Consider the following 21,911-nt stretch of genomic DNA (forward strand, 5'->3'; position numbering starts at 1 on the left):
CCTCCAGTGCATTGTAATAAGCTTGCAGAATTGATTTGTAAACTGCTTTATAAGTCACTTCCATGTGCATTAAAAACTAATCAAGTGACTTTGATGCAGTTCACTGATTTTTAACTTGGCAATTTACTTGAGCATGTAAGGGTTGTTAGTAGAATTATGTAAGAATGCCGGCAAAACAGCTACTATAGTACACTGTTGCTTAATCTTATTTGCACAGATTGGTTACTCTCATCTACAATTTATTAATCTAGAACTTAAAGGTAAACATATTTGGAGTTTGCACATTGTGTCATGTCTTTTATCAGAAAGATAAATTCAATTACAATTGTATTGAACACTGTTAACTACTAGCCCACAAATGAAAGCTTATAATAATAGATTAGCCTGCTTAATTCTAAAATTTTCTGTAATAGGTATTTTACATAAAATGAAGAGTTTGAGACATTTCTACATATGTTCTAAAACCAGAATGGTAGCAATTAATAACCTCTGAAAAAGGTGAAATTGACAATAAGAGTTGCATCAGGTACAAAGGGCATGGTAGAGAGTTCACCGTTTCCCTGAGCTACTGAGTTCTACTCAATTAATCATTTTTGGTAAACATGGGTCAGTGCCATTCCAGAAGGCTAAAATTATGTAATTAAGTTGGTCAGAGCAATTAAATATCCTAATTTTCCACAGTCATAATTGAAGCACATTTTCAGTTTGGGATCTGCTTATAGCAATTCATTTATCATGCTCAGGCTTTCAGTAAGAGGTGGGATTTGGTTAGCAAAATAGTCAGGGGCCCTGCCCTCATGAAGCCTATGGTCCACAGGGGGACAGAAATGTTTGTCAGGAAAAGGGCTAAAATCAGAAAGATAGATCATGAGATTGGATTTGCTACAGGATTTCTTTCAGACTTTTAAGTGATGCTGTCAATGAGGTCAATAGATATGCAAGTTTGGAACTAAGAGAATAGGTCTGGACTAGAGATGCAGGTTTATGAGTTACTGGATTAAATATGGAATTAAAACTGTGTGTGCAGATAAGACCACGTATTGGAAGAGTGTATTTAAATAAAATGCAGAAAAGTCCATGAGTTTTGTGACTCTTCTTCCATGTTTTAAAACCATCCTCAATGCACTGAGGAAAAGTTTATAATAAATATATTAAAGATGAGGGTACCCATGACATTTAAGAATATAAGAAGGTAGATAGTATTGTAGCCCAAAGACTCCAACTGACTGAACTCCAAGCAGGAATCCAACTGACTAGAAGAGCAATGTGTAATTGTCAAGCCATGGGGCCATGTGGACATAGAAAACTGCACTGGCAATAGGGTCTCAAAACTTTGCATTTTCTTAGAGATGATACTTGGAAAAGCTTTGAATTATATAATAGTGTTTGGATGTTTTCTCTTATCTCTTCATTTCTTTTAGAAGTAGAAGTTTTACCTTATTAATTTTTTAAAAAATATATATGTTTGATGTAACAAACAATGAAGACATGTAAAGAAGAATGCAATACATTGCCTTCCCCCACTTCCAAACCCACTTAGTCAGTTAACATTATGAGTTTGGTATGTGTTCTTTCACATATTTCTCTACTGCTATACAACTTACATGGACAAATATATACTTTGATTATTTTTAATGAGTGGTCATAAATATTAAAATGAAACTTGCTTTTTCACTTTATGCTATTTTTGAATAATCTCCTAATTCTAATCAAGACATAAATATATTTAGGAGAACCGGGGTGGCTCAGTGGGTAAAAGCCTCTGCCTTCGGCTCAGGTCATGGTCCCAGGGTTCTGGGATCAAGCCCCGCATCGGGCTCTCTGCTCAGTGGGGAGCCTGCTTCCTCCTCTCTCTCTGCCTGACTCTTCATCTACTTGAGATCTGTCTGTCAAATAAATACATAAAATTTTAAAATATATATATATATATATATATTAGTATTTTTATTTAAATACACTTTTTTAAAAGAAGATTCCTAACTATAAAAATGCCATGATTTATTCAACCATTCTCCTTCTAATGAATATTCAGACTGTATCTTGTCTTTGTGTGTTTGTACTACCCTATAAATGAGATTGAAAGTACATACTTTCATTTTAATAGGTATTGTACAATGACTTTCCTAAGAATTTGTAGCAATTTTCAGTCCCATCATCAAAGTGCCAGAATGCTCACCAGCATTTTTCGCCATCACTACATTATGTGTTTTTTTTTAATTTACTGCTAAATTGAAGAGTGGAAAATGATATGCCCTTGTTTTGATTTTCATTTTTATTGCCAGTGAGTTTATATCTTTATTAGTTAACATTTTAATTTTAATACCCACCTTTTAATGTTAGATTTAGTTGTCCTTCTAAGCATTATCTACTGAGATGAATTTCATGCCATATTCTCAGATTTTGGAACAAAAAATATCAGGAAAAATAAATTCTTATCTTTACATCTCTATCTGAAACCAAAAGCTTTTCAAACATTCCAAATGGAATGAGGAATTTTTTTCATACACTGTCGACCCCACTTTTCCAATCTGCACATGACTCAGAGTATTTATTATCTAACACAAACCCTCTTAGATATGTCATGCCAACTTATGCCCACCTCATTCTCTTCCCTCTTACTTCAAGGACAATAGCTCCCTAGTCCCCCAAGCATACATAGGCACTATAATCTCTCCTGTGTCTGTGCATTTTACATATGGTGCCTTCTTTTCCTTTCTAAACTGTATTCTGCCCTTCACATCTCCTTAAAAATGGATGTATAGGGTTTTTAACACTATGTAATATGTTACAATGTGTAACATGTCTTTAATTTATTGAAATAAGAAATCTCGTGTCATCAAGTAATGCTTTCATGTCATTGGAGTCTATTTAACCATCAGAAACATGATAAGATTATATTACTATTTTCTTACAGCTGATGTGACAATTCATATTAGTCTCAGAAGCTTTCTACAATATCCCTCTTCCAACTGTAAATGACTCAATTAAGTTTTGATTAATAACTTTTATTACATGGTACTTAAATTTGAGTCAATGGTACTTGTTCATTTGTTTGTCTTAAGGAATATGTCTTATACACATGTATACTATGTGTGTTTGTGTCTGTAGGTATTTGTCTTGAAATAATGTTTTTTCCTGTTTTCATTTGTAGGGAAACTTTTTGGGTTCAAATTCCCTGGTCTGAGAGTTCTCACTTACAGAAAGCAGTCCTTACCACAAGAAGACCCTGATGTGGTCGTAATCGATTCATCTAAACACAGTGATGATTCGGTAGCCATGAAGCACTTCAAGTCTCCTACAAAAGAGAGCTGCAGCCCCTCTGAAGCAGATGATACAAAAGCCTTGATACAGCCTAGCAAATGTTCCCCCTTGGTGAATATATCTGGACCTCTGGACCATTCGTCTCCCAAAAGGCAATGGGACCGACTCTACCCTGACATGCTGCAGTCAAGTACCCAGCTGACTCATTCCAGATCGAAGGAGAGCATTTGTAGCATACGGAGGGCTTCTTCAGTTCACGATATAGAAGGATTCAGTGTCCACCCCAAGAACATATTTAGAGACCGACATGCCAGTGAAGGTATGTTTTTTTAAAATATGGAAATGCATATTAATGGGGAATGAAAGGTAATTTCCATATTGTTTTTAATTTTGACATTAATCCTTATGCCTTGGGAGAAAGAGATGCAAGTAAATTATGGGAATTAAATTTTAGGAGTCTTACATTCAGAGTTGTTACTGATTTCCTCTTTGAACCATAGTGAGTGATTTGGGTTTTTTCTGGCTTCTTCTGTGTTTCTGAAATGGTATGATAACCATTATCTGCCTACCGTATGGAGTATTAATTAATGCTTTATATAACATATGCTTAGGTGATGACACTATCATCTCAAGAATAATTAATTTTGCTGCATTTAACAAATAGTCGAGCCTTGGGGTGAATGAGTGGTATGCCTTCACAGGCCTATTAACCAAATCTTTCCAAAGGAAGAGGTTTATAAAATGTGGGTGTACTGAGTCATCATTAGAAAGCTGTAAGTGTTTGGGGTGGATTAGAGATAGGAAGGAAGAAGGGGAGATTTTTAGGAGGTAAACAACCAAAACAAACCCTGAGAGTCCTGAAAGACCAAACTTGAAAACCAAAGTCAGAGCAACTCAGAATTCATTTATTTTTCCCTGGACTCGTGGTGTTCACACTCTTCGATAAGCCAGTAGTGAAAGCAGCAATGCTCAAAAGACTCTGGAGAAAATTATCATCATTATTATTATAAAATTATATTATTATTATATATTATGTATATATATTATGTATTATTATAAAATTATTATCATCATTAACATGATGATGGCCAACATATACTATTTGTTATGCGAGAGGCAATATAAATGCTTGACACACATTAATTCTCTCAATTCTTTACAACAACTCTCTGAGTTTGGAATTATTATGAAGACCCATTTTATAGATGAGGAAACTGAGGTTTATTTCTACTACATAAATAACTGGTCCAAGGTTGCAGAGCACCAGAGTCATCTTTCACACACAGGATCACCCATCTCCAGAGTCCACAGTCTACCACACTAGAATTTCCCATGGTAGAAGGGTTCTGTGGACCCACTGAACTTTCCCCCAGGGTTGGAGATTCAAAGTACCAGTTGAATGGATGTATCAGTCCCACTTTTCTGAATCGCACAAGCTCGGGTTCTTGAGAGGCCCACTGTTCTTCCTGTGATATCCATTACCGTGCATGACCATCATCACGGCTATGGTTTCGAGTTTTCTTCTTAAAACATAGATCTAAGCACTGGGCACAGTGTAGGGTACTACGAGGTACCACAGTTATAATTCAAGCCTTACTTCCTGCTCGTGAAGGACTCCTTCCCCTACTATATATTCCACTCTAAACCCACACAAAGATAATTGCTTTTTCCCAAAAATGTATCACACATTTTCTTGCTTCATTAGTTTGTTCTGCCAGGAATAACTCTTCTCCACTTTGTCCCTCCTCATTCTGCCTCTCTCAGGCATAAGGACCCATTTTTCCTTTCCAAACCCAAAGAATTAAATGATTTCTCACCTGAGTGTGCAAAGCAATGTTTGCACATATTTTAGCATTTCTTACATTCTGCCTTTATTCCACATTATAAGTCTGTCATTTCTGTTAGATATGCAAAGCACTCTATGTTTCTGTGAACTCCCCCAGTGCGGGAGCTTGGGCACAGTTAGATCTGTAGCCTTAGAATCACGATTGCCTTTTTCATGGCAGGAACTCAATAAATGTTGGTGTGAAATTGACAGGACTATGCTTGTGAAGTATGTTTCAAAACCACACGCAACAGGAAGTGATTGTACCCCATCCTACTTAAATCATGTGGGGGAGCTTTATGTAAAGGGCATGGTGAAGTTGAGAAGACAGAAGTGATGAAAGCAAATGAATTGGCAGGAAGAATTCAAAAAGAGATAAGTCAATATCACAAAAACTGAAGTTTTCCACAGATAGGTTTGCGAAACTGTATCTGTACAAAAGCAATTAGCACATCCATTTTAATCTGTGATCTGAAGAAGGTCAAAAGGAAAATCAAATCAAGGACAATTCCCAAACTGAATAATCATCCAGGCCCCCATACTGTTTAGTAATGGCATGCTCAAGATCTCCTAACTGAAAACCTCTGAAATTTGATCTTTGAGCAATGAATCCCATGGCTGAACAGCGACAAACCCAATAGGGTGATTCAGATGCCCGACTTAGTTAGTTAGTCCAGTTAGTGTCAGCATCTTTAGGAATTGTACAGACTTCAGAAATTGGCCTTCTTTCCTGAGTTATAGTATACTAACATTCTTACCTTTTAAATGATACATGATAGTGCGTGGTACAGACTTAAACTGTGGTTTGACAGTGGTGCTGAATAGGTTAGATCAGATTCCATGATCTCACTTTATTTTCTTCATATGTATGTGGTCTCTATTTAGTACAAAGTTGCTAATACAGTTATGGGAAAAGGTGATTTCTCTATTCAGGACCCTCAGTAATGAAGTCATTCTCCACCCAAGCTGTGTCATTTTCAAAAAAAAAAAAAAAAATCACTTTCTGGCAGATGCTCCAGTCATCTGGCTATTGATTGATATAGTTCAAGGGTATTTGATAGTTCAGTTTTAGAACAAATTTAGCTATAAATAACCGATTAGCAGAAAAGAAACTACACCTTCTAAGGGTAGCTAATTTGGTATATTTTAGAAAGTGAGCCACTGACAAAGGAAGCTGGAACACTTTTTTTTAAATGTCTTAATTTTTTTTTTATTTGAGTAGAGTTGACAGACAATGCCCCATGAATTTGAAAAAATTTTTAAACTGATTTTAGTTTCATGAATTCATATGACTGGTTAATAGGTTAGATCCCACTTGCAGCAGATTTTGAATTCAGATTATTGCCTCCTCATTCAAGAAGAGAAATTACCTTCTATACTGACTATCTTTTTAGAACTTCAAATAATTTGCAAATGTAGTAGTGTGTAATAGTTTACATTATCCTTTTACTTAATTTACCTTACCAAGTACCTTAGAACTCTACTGCTCAAACCATTTATGATGAAGGACCAGAATTTTTTCTAATCCATCACAAATGAATACGTTTGTAAATACTATTTTTTAAATGCACTATTAGAAAAATGAAATAAAAAACAGACATAGAAAATATAAACACCAATTGTTTTATTATTAGAATGACCAGACATAAAGTTGCTCCGTCAAATTGCTATAGGACTCCAAATGCTTTCTCTAATATCTGCACTTACATTGTCATGTACAAATAACAAGGTCTCAACTAGCCTCAGTGCCCTGACTGAATGCTCTTAGAATGTCAAAGCATCATTAACCATATGATGCAGCTTGAATCAGGTTTTTTGAAAATTTACAAATCTTTATGTGTAATTTTGATGATAAGCAATGTTATAATTTTTAACTACTTGTAAGCAGTTGTAAATCATTAGTAAACTAATGATTTGGGGGACAAGCTTCTGATGAAGATAATTCTCTGTAATCTCTGTTTGCCTTTTTATGGTCCCTCAGAGGGCAGAGTTGTCACATGAGGTCACAACTTTGTGTATCTCTGTCAAAGGCAATGTACACTAGCAATTCAATATACCACATTATTGAAATTGCTTCAGTTGTAAGCTTTGAAAGAATTACGATATATCCCAAGATTCTAAATATACACAGCAGTAGCATAGATGTCAACAAATGTTGAACAGATTTTTTCAAATCTTGGATATATTTGAATGGTTTTGACATGACTTCATTTATTTTAAGCTTGTTTGTTTCAAAACCAGTAATGCATATTTTGTTAGTAGCAAATATGCATTAAAGATTCAGATTTCTAATCTCAAAATAAATCTGAAAACACTCCATTATGAGACTTGAAAACAGCCCATGCTAATATAAATGAATTTCTTAAATATTTTAGTTATTACACTGAGTCCCCTGTGACAACAAAAAACTTAAAATTCCCATGTTATTTTAACAGTCAAATCTTTCCCTGATTTCTTACAATTACTTTTGCCTAAGAATGACTCTTTGAGCACCATTTGGTATTTCCAAAATATACATTGAAGAACATTTGTGGGGAGGGGCAGTGAAGAGAATTCTGATAATAACACAAGTTGGTTTATTAAGGTAAGCTGTTGTCTTAGAAATATTTGTCCTTATTAATTTACTAGGTTAAACCATATGGGGAAAAAAAGATTACTTTAGGTACCAAATGTTGCACAGTCTTTCTTTGTAAATGATGGTTGAACTGCTACTAAAATTGGCTTCTGACAAGATCTAAAGTTTTTTATCACAACTGCAGGCAGCTGGAGATGCCTTTCTCCAGACTGTCATAATTATAAAATCTGTATCCTGAAATCTAGTTAAATTAAGTGAGATAAATGTTTCACATATTTGAAAATGCATGCTTACAGCAGATAGCATTTTTGGTTTGTGCATTTTACTTGGTTGAAGAGTACAAAATGCTAATTTCAAAGATACATTTCAGTCCTTATATCCTGTTTACTCTGATTGTTTTTACAGAGGTAATTCAGTGTATATAACATAATTTTAGTCTTTTTTATTTTTCTTTCTTTTTTTATCCTTATGTGCTCAAAACAGACAATGGTCGCAATGTCAAAGGTAATGTACGAACTCGAATTTCATCATCTGATGCTCAGAGTGCCCCTTTACTTGGCATGTTAACTTGCCTGCTGTATGCCCTGTTCAATGCAACATCATGCTGGCCCTTAGCTAGTTCAGGTGCCTGGTGGAGACATCCTGGCTTGATTTTGTTGGAGACATTGTTACTTTTTCGGCCATGTCACCAAAATGATTAGGAGTTCCTTTTTCCTGCAAGAACTGTAAGGCTAGGTTGACAATGATTACCTCCTGAATATCTAAACCATTTGGAAAGAAACAAGTATCAAGCTAAATATATTCCACTGTGAAAGAGGCACATAAGCCTATTTCAGCCAAAAAAATTTTTGAGTGCAAGAATAAATAAAGTAATCAAAGTGCTACATGACAGTATCACTTCACTTGTTCCTCTTTTGTTTCCTTAAAACTAGTTTCACGTTCCTGGATGGCAGGGGGTATGGTTTTAAGCTTACTGTAGTAATAAACTGTACATGCATGAGAGTCATTTTCTCTTTCTCTATTTTACATTTCAGTCATTTTTAATTGTGTCCTATATTAGTCTGAAATCACTGGCATGACCTGTAGCTCCTGTAGGGTAATGTTTAAGTGGGCCATACCTCTGGATAAATCTGGATTTGACTAAAAACTTGAAATTCACCTCTGGTTTTTTCTACTAAATCAGAGTAGATATAAGGAATCACAAAGTACAGTAATCACATTATTCTCATCAAGTTGAAGACTTTCGGGCTTAGTCTTTTAACATAGGCCATGCATGCTGCTGTGAGTGTGCCTATGGTGACAATGACTCGTTTTGTGCATGTGTGTTGCATGGACACGTCTCCACCAGTAACCATCACTACTTAAAGTTCACTGTTTTGGCCTCTTCTGTATGTCACTGCTACTCTGATCACTATGAAGTTTTGTATATTGATTTCTCAATTGCTTCCCTAATTAAGTCAGAGCTGGTGATGGTTATGAATTAATAGCACTAGACACTAAAGCTGCTTTCTGGTCAGCCGTCCCGGGTGATTTGAAAAGAAGGGAAATCATGACAGCTTCTCTCCATCCCAATTTTATTTTGCAAGCACTTCAAAAAGGGTCATGGAGGTGACCTCCAATAGCAGGATGGTACTTCATCTACATGATTATTCTATCCTTGGCCTGTCTACTCTAATTTCTAAAAGGCAGCAAATTAGTGTCAGCTGTGATGGTGATTTGTGTTGATATAATTCAGGATATAATGTCGAGAAACAGAACACAGACACCTCTTGCCAACTCCCCTATATGAAATATGACTGCCTTTAGCATTTAACAATTAGCAATTAATTATTAGACATTATTTTTCCAGTGATCTTTTAAATGCAGTGAGAAATGAATCTAATTTTTCTCAATAAATGAAAATCAAGCTTGCTTATCTTCCAAACAAGCAGTTCACACAGTTGCCATTCAAACTACATTAATTTTATTTTTCTCTCATAAATGAATCCATTTAATCTCCAACCCTTTTCCCTCAACCCTCCATTTTTTTTTGAACAGCAATAGTCTTTGAACAAAAATGAATCATCAAAGTCAGAATTGGGATTAGGAAACTTTAAACCATTGTAGGAAGTTTTCACATGTTACTATTTATGAAGTCAAACTCCCAAATTAGAGGGAAAATGTGCAAATTTAGTTTTAAAATTAATGTAAATGTACCCTCCAAAGTTTTCAGACTCTGGTTTTGAAACTATCAAAAAGAACCTTAAATGTCCGGCTCTTTAAGATTTTCACAGAACAATTAATATACTAATTAGATACAGAACAGTACATTAAGTGTACTTTAAAAATTCTTTTGGTGTTGTTTCTAAACCACATTTAAATAAAAGGTTTAAAAAATAAAAGGGATTTCTATATTTCTTTGTATACAAATGCATAATTACAGGGTTTTTTTTTCAATATCTAAATCACCCAAACATAATTTCTTTACCAAAATAAAGTAAATAGTTTTGGCAGGCACTTGGAAGGACTTCAAGTTTGTCTGGTTTATTCCCCTTGGGCAGGGTGTTGGCTGAATCCCTGACACAGGTGGTAGAAGATCTTTATCTCCCAAGGACCCCATTCTTTAATATTCTTGGGGAATCTATTTTATTGCCTGTTACACAAAGAGCTAGCCTAAATCCTTCTTGCTGAAATGCAATTTTCTTGCCCCCTTTATCTATCCTGAGTGGACAGAGATACCAGCCAGTTACTTTTAATCTTGATATAATAGCACTGTATAAAAACTGCAAATTGGTACTCAGTCTTTTCTTCTAAAATGGAATCATTTCCATTTAACCTTCTTTCATGGGATTAATGTTATTTCCCTTGAATAAATTTCCTTGGCACTCTGACTCTTTGAAAGAAGACTCCAGAGATCTAAGTGTAGCCCTGTTATCAAGGATTGAAAAAAATTAACTCAAATAAATTATGTATGCTGTTTATATGTGTGTATGTACATAAAATTTTTAAATAATTTCTTTAATATTATGAGAGGTGAACCTAATGCTATCTCAACTATGGGTAAACTGATTTTCACCTCAAATTTAGTGGTTTCTCTGCCTATTCTGCTTTTCAAGTCATCCATAAAATTTAACCCCACTTACCCTACTTATAAATAGATCATTAATATAATTTTACCCCTCTATTGCTTCCACCTCCTTATTATTTCAAGTAACTACATCCCACTAACAATGGAATGTTCAGTTTCCATCTTGTCTATGAATCTGACCTATGAATCAGAAACAAAACTATTTGTAAGATTTATCACTGCCTTTATCTCCTCAAGCCACAAAACCTATCAGACTCACAGAAGAAATCAACTGATCTGATACAGGTTGTGTCTCTTAAGCTACACTGGCTGTTACCAAGTTTTTGTGTTCTTACATGAATTTGCAAACTGATTTTCAGCGGTGATAGTTTTCTTCTGAAAATCATTTGTCATGCACTGAACCTAGACAATATGAATACTGACTACAAATAATGTGATTACTTATCTATCTTTCTAAGCGTTAAACTGGTTGCCATGGTTCTTTTACAAAATCCAATTACTAGGCACTTCATTTGCATTTTTTAATATTAAGTCACTTCAGCAAATTATATTTTATTAAACTTTACCCTAATAAACTCAGTGCCCTAAGAAATAAACTGTGTAAAGACCTGATGCTTTGACAACCTTAATTTTTTTGCTTTCCTTCTCCTGTGTCCCATTTTATTCTCAAGAGCAGCAATCTTTAAAAAAGAAAAGAGCATTACGATGTTTTTTTAATTATCAGATGTCCTTCGCTATATTCCCAGCACCATCTAAAAGAAAATATATTCTCTTTCATTCTCTTGTAACCCATGATAAATTCAAATGGCCTCATCATAAAAATTTTAAATATCTTTAATCTAAAATTCTTTCCAGGTGTTGCTTTAGTCTTTGGCTTGATCTCTAAATTCAGGATATTTCTTTGTGGCCGGAACCTGGCTTACCTTATTTTTAACCAGACACTTGTAATGTAGGAGAGTTTTATCCAGCTGTTGGTTTAGTCTACTTGGTCACCTGTTTTTCTTATCCTTCTAGTACACGGAAGCGTTTAACCTGGGCATCCATTTCGCAAATGTTTCTCTAAAGAACATCAAGTCCTATTACTTTGGAGTTTTACATTCCTTTCTATTGAATCTATTATTTCCCTTTATTTCTGCCCATTTATTTCATTTAAATTCATTTACTTTGTTTTTCAGGTTATTCTCCTTTCTTTCATTAGAGTCCTTAATCCCATCAGTTCATGGTCACTCTCAGGGAGGCTGCCCTTCACCTTTAAATCCTCAACCAAGGCCTCTCTGAATATAGACCTAGGAGGTAGGAAACCCTGTATTCTGATTTCTAGACCGTGATGCTTATTCCCCTTTGGTCTCATACTCCGTCTACTTAGGCTTACAATTGGTAAAATGAGAATATTGTGGATACCGATCCTAACTGAAGCGTTGGAAAATTTTTGAGAATTTAGATAGGCTTTAGAGGAACCTAAGCTAATACTGATCATCTTATAGACTCAGACTTCTGCATATAAACATCTGCTTCAAAATCAGTGGGAAAAAGCATAATTATCTTTGTTATGCAGGATGAAATAGAATGTAAATGTCTTATCTAAGTAGCATGTTGGATTATTTTAAGGAACATTTTAGGTTCTGCTAATTCTTTAAATGTATAGATTTTAAGAAAGAGTCTACTTTAAATCTCTAATATTAAGAGCTTAAAAAAATAGAATAGAGTAACAGTTCAGAAGGTTTATCCACAAGTAAATATGAGATCTAAAACAGGGACTCAATGACGTTATAATGCTCTGAGGGCAAATCTGAGTATGACATGTATTGACCAGGGGTTTCTCAGCCCTGTCAGACTCAATGTCCACTTGTTTCTACAATATTTTGCTATACTCTTTTTACTAGACTGTAACACATTTAGAGAAAATTAAACTAATTCTAAAAGTCAACCTCATCCTAACTATAATATAAAGGAAGAATACAAGAAAAGCAGTTTATAATAAAAGGTTATTTTTCTCAATATGTTGATGTTCAAATATAACTATACTAGAAGATACAATGCGATGATCAGACATTTTTTTAAAAAAATGGTTTTAAGAGCATTAAATTATCCAGATAAGTACTGGATAACAGAGCAGGAATATGGGTCGATAGCAAAATAAAAACCACTGTTGGGTTAAATAATAACAGAGCAGGATTATTTATATATGAATTTTAAAAATAAGAAATAACCAAATTGAGTTATGAAGAATACACCAAGATAAACTGGAGAAAGAATGAGGAAGTAATGATATTCTCACAAATGTGCCACGCCTTACCAGCTTGGAGTAATGTCAGCATGATTCCCTGTGTGATAACATGTGATACTAATGAACTGCACTGAAGGAGAAAATCCCACCAAATGTGAGAACATCTACCTTTTCCAGTATTTCAAAAAAAGCCCTTGCAGACCATATACCTTCCTAAACAATGGGACTCAGAGCAAGAAATGGCAATCCAGACATTTAGGTGAAGGTGTGGCAGATCTCTAGGGAATTACTCAAGTGAGACTGGAAACCAACAGGCAGTCTTAAGACAAATAATTTCAAGTGTTTAGCTCTTATACATAGTTTCCTTTGATTGCATCATGCATCATTTTACATATATAGAAAACAATAATATGAGATACATTTCAAAGAAATTTTATTAATGATTTTCACTGTGATTCCTATAATTCTCTGCAAATTTAATATTTGGTTCCAACACTGGCAAAAAAAAAAAGAGTCAAATTTCTTTGCTTACATATTTATTCAGAATATACAAACACAAACTATAACCTTATAACCTGAAGTCATATTTCACAAAATTCCAATGCCACAAATAGCATAGTTTTAAATGATGCGATTTTCCAAAATGAGGAACAAGTTTTGGTAAACTTCTGAACAAAACAATACAAAGTTCTTTCCCTTACATGGTAGCTATAGCCCTGGAAAGCTCAATGTATATTAAAATCATGTTAAATGTAGATTGTGCTCTTTATATGTGAAATAAGTTCAAGGCTCAGATCATTATAAATAGGCTTTCACCTTCATGAGTGTCCCCTGGGACATATGGGATGGTTTTTCCAGGTGAAAAACTACCACCTCTCATCATTATGAGAAACAAAAATGTCCCCACAAATGCCCCTAAGATGAAGTACCATCGTAATTGAGACCTCTTGCTCATTGGTAGAGTCAATGCAGTGGCATTTATTGGAACAGGCCACAAGAACAATCAAAGTATATTTAACAGTATTTGTCTGCCTTAATGTCATAGATCATCCATGTTTTTGCCCAATTTCTTAAATAACCCTGTAGACAATCGCTACAGAAATGCACCACATAGAGGGATGATAAAGAGAATTGGAAGATGGGTGTAAAAGTTTTAAACACAACCATGTATCAGAGCTCAGCTTTCTCTAATCTCTTCTCAGTATACCTGTGTGTTGTAAAAATACCTAATGGGTGAAAATATAACATTGGAGTTGAGGAAAAGGCATTGTCTAAGAAGTCTCAAGTCCTAGAATGTTTCACAAATTATAAATTTTAAGATATAGGTCTGGAATATAGCCATAAAATGATAACAAAAAAGGAAACGCTATTTAGGATGCGTTACAATAATAAATCACTGGTGTGTGGTGGAGGCTTCTACAGAGACCTAGGGGATGGTGCTTCTGTCTGAACTGTCTGAACTCTAAATTAATATGGTACCATTTTGGGGTCATATTTCTCTCTTTGTCATATAAATAGAAAAGAGAATATTAATATGTATGCAAATGAGAGCATATTGGACAATAAATGCCCAAAGAGCTCAATGACATTTTTCACCTAGATGGACTTGATCATGATCATGGATAAAACTCAGAGAATGAATAGAAATGCACTTCAAGGAACACAGTATCTGCCACATAGGTGAAATTCTCTTAAATCATTTTAAACTTTTATAATAACCTAACATGTACTTTTATAAACGAATATAGAATGAATTTTCTCCAAGTTAACTATGAACTAAATGATGGATTTTTTTATTAGTATTATATTTAAGCTGAGTTGATTTATTATTGTGGTTCAAAATATACAACCTGTAAATCTAATTTTCAGGTGGTTAGACCTTGTTTGGTACATAAAGTGCTTTTTAACTTCTAAAATATGTTTCATCCTCAACAACAACAAAAAATAGCATAAGGCAAAATTTGCTGACTCGCAAGTTTAGTCCTGCAGTTTCTATGTTTGAAGCACTCTTGAGACAGCAGGATAACAGCTGGGTAACACTCATAGGCTCAGGATTTCTATAAAATTCTTCTTGATGCTAATTTTTAAGAGCTATATAATGGTAAAAGTTGCAAAACTCACTGTACAAGAAACTCTTTGGAGCATTTCCTGACTTTCCATGTGCAACACACAGTAAGTTCATCTCCAGATGTAGCTGGTCAGTGTATTCATCCTGGACAAGGGGGCCAGGAGTCCTAGAACCTTGACCAATTGTCTTCGCAGGGAAGAAATGAAATATGAGAAGTGACCAGGTTTGTACAAACAGTACTAAGCTCTAGCTATAAGATGAATAAGTTCTGGGGATCCAGGATATAGCATGATTTAAAAAAAAAAAAAAAAAAGTAACCAGGTACTGCTGACCCCAGCCCATTACCTAGCTATGTCACTTCAATCATGTTACATTTGTCAAAGCATTCTTCTGGAATGGTCTTTATAAAGGACCCCCCCCCCATCCAGAAAGTCTTAAATTTAAATAAAAGGAGAAAAAAAGGAAAGATTTTTAAAACTTCACACAGGATTCTAGAGTTTTCAATAGAGTACACACACATATACACAAAGACATTGGCCCTTCTCAGTCTTAGCTGAAATTCCTCCATCTGGGCTTAACTCTTCTAGAAGTTCTGTATATCATCTCATACAAAAAACTCAGCTGGCTTTTCGTTTGTCATGGCCAAGAGAGAGGAGTAATGCATATTGGAGCTCAGTAGACAACCTGTTCAGAAATGTCATTGCCAACATGATTTTAACCATAGGCAAGTCCTTCCTTGAATAATCCCTGGATCATAAAAAGATATTCTTGAGAAATCAATTTAGCCAATAATAGGCCAATAATAAGGAGTGGAGTTTTTTTTTTTTTTTCCTTTTGTTCCATCCCTTAATGAAAGACGTTAAGCCCTTAATGAAAGATGCCATCTGGGTACTTACCTTGGACCCCATCTTACCCTCGGATACTCACATGTTGCTCCATTGGGCAGACAGTGACCCTAAACTTGTGTTCAGGTATCAGCTGGCTGCATTTAGTCCCTCCCAAAGCAGGGTCACACTGGCTGTGGACCATTAGCGGGTCGTTCAGGACCATCTCTTTCTTCTATTTCTCCTGATACTGCTTTTACAAATATTTTCCAATTTTTTTAGGGCCTTTTAATCATATCAAGTCAAGCCTCCTGGGATCCACGTCAGATTCAAATCTCAACAAATACAGCACCATTAACAAGATCCCACAGCTCACCCTGAATTTTTCAGATGTCAAAACCGAAAAAAAGAATGCCTCCCCTCCTTCTTCAGATAAAACCATTATTGCACCCAAGGTTAAAGATCGAACACACAATGTGACAGAGAAAGTCACCCAGGTAGGATATGATTTTACTCTCAATTTTAACTATTTCCAAGGTTCTCTGTACTGTAAAACACATGATTTTTCATGTGAATGATTATCAAAAGAGGTAAGATATTTATTTGCACTTCAATTTATCTTGAAAAGTTGGATAACCCTCTAATGCAACAGATAAATAAAACTATAGACTGTGATTTTTCTCTACTGCAAGATTAAGCAAAAATGGGCTAACTTAGTATTGTTGTTCTCTTTGTTACAGAGGTGGTTAACCTGCTATTCATCCTGTTTGGACATTTATTGTTTTGCTGCCATGCCTGCAATAGTAAAGCATGGTTTCTTAATATAATGGCTGTGACTCTTGAAACTTTAGGTGACTAACTGGGATTTACTCTTAACCATGACCTCCTTTTTTGCACAAACTCTACTAAGCAGACTCAGCTACATGTCAGTTGACTTGAGGAAAAGAGCTGAAATGATTAAAAGTCAGAGTAAATAATACATTTCACAGGAACAATATTTTATTGTTTTCAAATAAATATTACAATTTGAACTAGGGTTAAAAATGTACTGTCTAGCAGGAGCCCTACTTTAAAGAATAGATAAAAATAATTTGTACCTATTATATCAAAATACCAACCTAAGCAGTATCTAGCTTTTGCTTACAACGCACTTACATTGTTGGGAATTCATGACTCTAAAATTTGTGTCAAGTAAATAGTTCTTTTACAAACACTTTGCTTGGTAGGTTTGCTCAGCAAATCTTTTCAAGAACTGTCACGATATAAAGGTAAACTTGGCCCCAATCTCTGCCCCAAGCCTTGAATATTTTGCATTGATAAAGTTTTTGTCTGTAATTATAATCACTACCAGCAGTACTAGAGTCATCTCTAAATAACCCATTATGTGTGCTGCAATAACTATGGAAAGACCGTGAGTCAGTTATAAATAGATCTGAGTCCTCTGTTTGAGATGAGAGATTTTTACATGCCATACTTTACTATGTGTATTTGTTTTATTTTTTTATTTAAATTCAATTAATTAACATAAAATGTATGTTTCAAGGGTACAGGTCTGTGATTCATCCGTCTTATACAATATCCAGTGCACATACCCTCCCCAATGTCCATCCTCCAGTTTTATGTATATGTATATGAGGCTTTCTACCATGTCATACTGGAGAGCATCTCTAGTACATGCTTTAATATTTATGTAGTAGTGAGGTTTTCTACCCTTAGCATTTCACTTTTCTTAACTTAGTAAACTGGAAATGAAAAATAATTTGTAATAATCATATTATACTTCTATTATTTATAATGATTATTTATAATAACCCTATAACATTGAAATTAAGAGATTTCAGAAATTGCACAGAAGACTGATTGCAAATCTTGGGGTCAGGACCCTGCCAGTAGCCTAAGTGAGCAGAGTCACCAGGACAGCCCAACAGTAGTGGAGAATATAGGGAAGTGTAAAGTCAGGGCCCCTCAACAGCAGACAGTTACCATTCAGCTCGAGACGACTGTGGTCATGTAAGATTGATGAAGCTTTCCAAATCTTCCAATCTAAAAAAGAAGCTGGAAATCCAAGATTTAAGATAAACTCTTACTTTCCAAAAGTTGGCAAACTCACTGAGAATGTTTTTTTAAGCCAAACAAGGCATACCTTAAAGTCTGGGCAGCCAAGTGTGATCTCTGCAAAGCTTTCCTGCCCTTGGTTTACCACAGGGTCCACCCTATCCTGTCACATTTAGCCCACCCTCTGTGGCAGGAGAGGGTGACATGCATGTGGACCAGAGATGGTGCCTGCTTTAAGGACTTTCTAGGGCTGGTGAGAGAGGAAACATTACAAATAGCTATAATGAAATTATGCTCATAATGAATACAGGAACACACTTAGGGTGAAAGTAATTATGCTTTGAAAGGAGAATTTTCAGAGAAGAAAGATGTTGATGGGACATTTCATCCGGATCTAGAAGGTTACCTGTCACATAGAGTAGTAAGTGATTTTAAGAGCGTAAGTTGGAGTCACAGGTACTTGTGTTTTAATTTTGGCTAAGTCATTTATTGTATGCCATGGAGATGAGTGCCATTTACTGTGTGACATCAAGGCAAGTTTTAGTGACAAAACTTATTTCTAAGTGTTGATGTAAAAATTAAATAGAGTGATGTGTGGAAATGTTCATCACAGTGCTAGGTATATAGCATGCAGTATTAGTCATTATTCTGTTTAGAATGTTTTTGTATGACTTCCTTCTGCCCTCCTCACCATCTCTGCATTTTCTCCCTACCTCAGCAGAACCTAGTAAAACACCTGACGGAATGGAGTTCATGAAATGTTTACTGAAGGAAGGGAGGGAGGAAGGGGACGTTGGTGCAAAGGGAAGGGGTGAGAATCCTAGGCAGAGAAAACAACAAAAAGAAAGTTGTGGAGGCACAAAAATCCATATGTCTTCTGAGAACAGGTATTTTCCTGGCCCAGGAGAGGTTAGGCTGGGCAGGGACTTACAAGAGTGCAATTTTCCCCTCTAGGTGGTTCTTCACTACGTTTTCACAGAAGTGCCTTGGGAGTATAAGTAAAATGGGACAGCTACCATCAAACACTTGGCATTCTTTTAAGGTCTCATGCTTTCTTTTTAAATTCCTCTTTTAAGGCACCTGGGTGGCTTAGTCAGTTAAGCATCTACCTTCGGCTCAGGTCATGATCCCAAGGTCCTGGGATGGAGCCCTGAGTTGGGCTCCCAGCTCATCAGGGAGTTTGCTATCTCCACTCATATTCTCTTTCTCTCTCTCAAATAAAATAAAAATTCCTCTTTTATATTTGCCTTCATAGTATCACAGTATTTGTTTAACATTTTTTAAAAGATTTTATTTATTTATTTGACATAGAGCGACAGCTAGAGAGGGAACACAAGCAAGGGGAGTGGAAGAGGGAGAAGCCACTGAGCATGGGAGCCTGATGTGGGGGCTCGATCCCAGGACTCTGGGCTCATTCCTGGAGTAGAAGGCAGATGCTTAAAGACTGAGCCACCCAGGTGCCCCTTTTGTTTAACATTTTAAAAAAATGTTTTAAATTACTTACCAATGAGATAATCCCAAGCCCTCAAAAAAAAAAAAAAAAGTCTTTTTCCTACAGCTTTTCATAATTTACCCAAATAGTATAGTGCTCCTCCCAGACTCTAAAGGACCCCAACTGAAAAACAATGCACCTTAAAGATGTTGGAAGATTTGGATTGGATACTATTTTGTAAAAGATCACTGTTTTTTAGCAACATGAAAAAATACAATGATAGGAAGATTATGAAAACAGAACACTTAAGTGGCTACAGTTCTGGCTAAAAATCATGAGGGACTAAAAAAAGGCTGGGACCAAAAACTAGAAAGAGGTGGTAGGAATGCTCCATCTTCTTTTTCGTGCCATTCATACCTCTTAGTAACAAACCTGCCAACTGCCTACACGTAAATCCAAACAAGGTAGAGGTTGAATATTGAGAAATTCCTTCTGCAGACATGATTCTGGAAAGTTTGTTTAAATACTTGAAAGCAGGATTAGCCTCACTTAATGTTTGTGAAGTTTCCTCATCATAACTGTCTCTGGAATTTCCATATTCACAATATAGAACACCAATTGACCTCCAATCACTAAAATACCCTGTTAAAAACCCAAAGATTTTACTATTCCTTTTGTTAGGTTTGTATGGAAATTCTCCTAATTGAGATATTCTAACTGTATTTCTATAGGCAGCCAGCAGTATTTTCTTTATCTAAGGTTCTTATTTGTTTTATTCCTTTATTGGATCTGTATGGTAACCCTTTCTTCAAAAGAAATCAGGGTTTTGTTCATAGAGCATTCAATAGTGAATTTTAAATATTCCTCTAAGCACAACAGTAGAGCAGATATCAAGAAAAAAGGCATAAAATGAAAGGAACAATTAATTTCTGTTCATGTTATGCTCTATCAATATTTGGATCTTATCTCTATTATACATTCGTTAATTGCTAATTAGCCAAATTGTTATTTCTTCCCCAGCTAGAGTGAGCTTCTTCAGAGTAGGGGCCATGGTGTTAGTCATTCATTCATTCATTCATTCATGCACCATGTATTTGTTCATTCACTCAATAACCATTTAATAAGAGCTATTATGGGGGTGCCTGGGTGCCTCAGTGGGTTAAAGCCTCTGCCTTCAGCTCAGATCATGATCTCAGGGTCCTGGGATCAGCGGGGAGCCTGCATCCCCCTCTCCCTCTTCCTACCTTTCTGACTACTTGTGATCTCTCTCTGTCAAATAAATAAATAAAATCTTTAAAAAAAGAGTTATTATGTACAGTGATAATTTCTGGGAATTCATGTGAAAAGGCAATTACTGTGCCTTTGAGAAGTGAGAGAGATAGACAAGCACAATCCATGGACATTAGGATGCAGTGTGAAGAATTTTACTACAATAAAACAGTGCAGAGGGTACTGCAAGAGGAAACCTTACCTATATTGGGATTTTGGGATGGTGGTTGGGGAATATAAACTCTTGAGAAATTTCAGGGTTAGGAATTAGAATCTGGAATGGGGCACATTTGGGGAACTGTGAGTACCAGAAAAGGAATGAAACATGAGGTGTTTGTATCACTAGTACCTACACAATGTATAAAAAGAATCTTAAAAGATTGGGAAATGGACCACTGAAGACACTGAAGAGAATCTTTTAATTGAAGAGAATTAAGCAAGAGTAACTGTTGGTCAAAAATCTCCAAAGCAGATGCTTGCCTTCCAGATTCTCCTCATAGGCAAGATGCTGAGCCTGACTCTTGTTTCAGGTCTGGAGACTTTTTTCATTGGCTGGCCTTATAGGCCAGACTTTGGGAATGCACTAGCTCTTTATGTCATTTCCCTCTGACCTTCTCTATTAATTGGAGAAAATAGAAAATAACTCTCAAAAACCTGTATTTTTTTTTTAACTATAATCTACCTTGTACAGGCTGATGTGTAGTAGGGTCCTTCCTCAGAAGACAGGGCCTTAGTTGGCTAATTCTTACCAAATTCCAGTGGAGTGGTGGAGAGAAAACACAAAGAATTAGAAGAAAAGTTGGGTAGGTGGAGAATAAAGATCTGCTTTTACCATACATTTGTTGTTCTCAGTTGAGGATCAAATTCTTGGCTATATCTGCCCCCTTTTAAATACAAGTAAACTGAACTTTTGCACTCTTGTATGATTTCATTATTCCTGAGGCTAATTCTAGTTCAAATGTTATGCTAATTTTTAGGATAAAATGTATTATTCGTTGTCATGTTCAGCTTTTACAAACTGGTATTAGATCACTCTCCCTGCATATGCATAAGAGTATCAGGAAGATTTAAGAAGGCACTGTCGGTTCCAAATATTTATTGACCAGTCACAGGAGACTGTATCAGTCAGTCAATGCCATAACTGAATGTAACAGAAACCCAACTGGAACCACTTAAGCAAAATATGAAAGGAGGAGGGGGAAGTTATTGGGTCACATAACTAAAAAGTGCAAGGACAGATCTGCTGTGGGCCATGGCTGGTGTGTTCATTGTTTGAACATGTGATGACATTCTTGCCATCTCAGCCAT

At 35.6% G+C, this 21,911-nt stretch overlaps 1 protein-coding gene across 2 annotated transcripts in view; it reads left to right on the plus strand.

Annotated features, from left to right (window-relative positions):
- Positions 1-21,911, plus strand: part of KCNH7 (potassium voltage-gated channel subfamily H member 7) — a 486,041-nt gene that overhangs the window by 350,998 nt on the left and 113,132 nt on the right. Inside the window, exons 4-6 of one of the 2 annotated variants that reach the window (XM_004743962.3) lie at positions 3,152-3,580; positions 8,145-8,165; positions 16,130-16,344. In XM_004743962.3, the coding sequence (XP_004744019.1) occupies positions 3,152-3,580; positions 8,145-8,165; positions 16,130-16,344 (665 nt within the window). The remainder of the gene's footprint in view (positions 1-3,151; positions 3,581-8,144; positions 8,166-16,129; positions 16,345-21,911) is intronic. The other variant, XM_045066785.1, reaches the window with a different exon arrangement.

The sequence above is a fragment of the Mustela putorius genome, unplaced genomic scaffold (genome assembly GCF_011764305.1).
Source record: "Mustela putorius furo isolate JIRA1106 unplaced genomic scaffold, ASM1176430v1.1 tig00003869_pilon_pilon_pilon, whole genome shotgun sequence".
Classification (NCBI taxonomy): domain Eukaryota; kingdom Metazoa; phylum Chordata; class Mammalia; order Carnivora; family Mustelidae; genus Mustela; species Mustela putorius.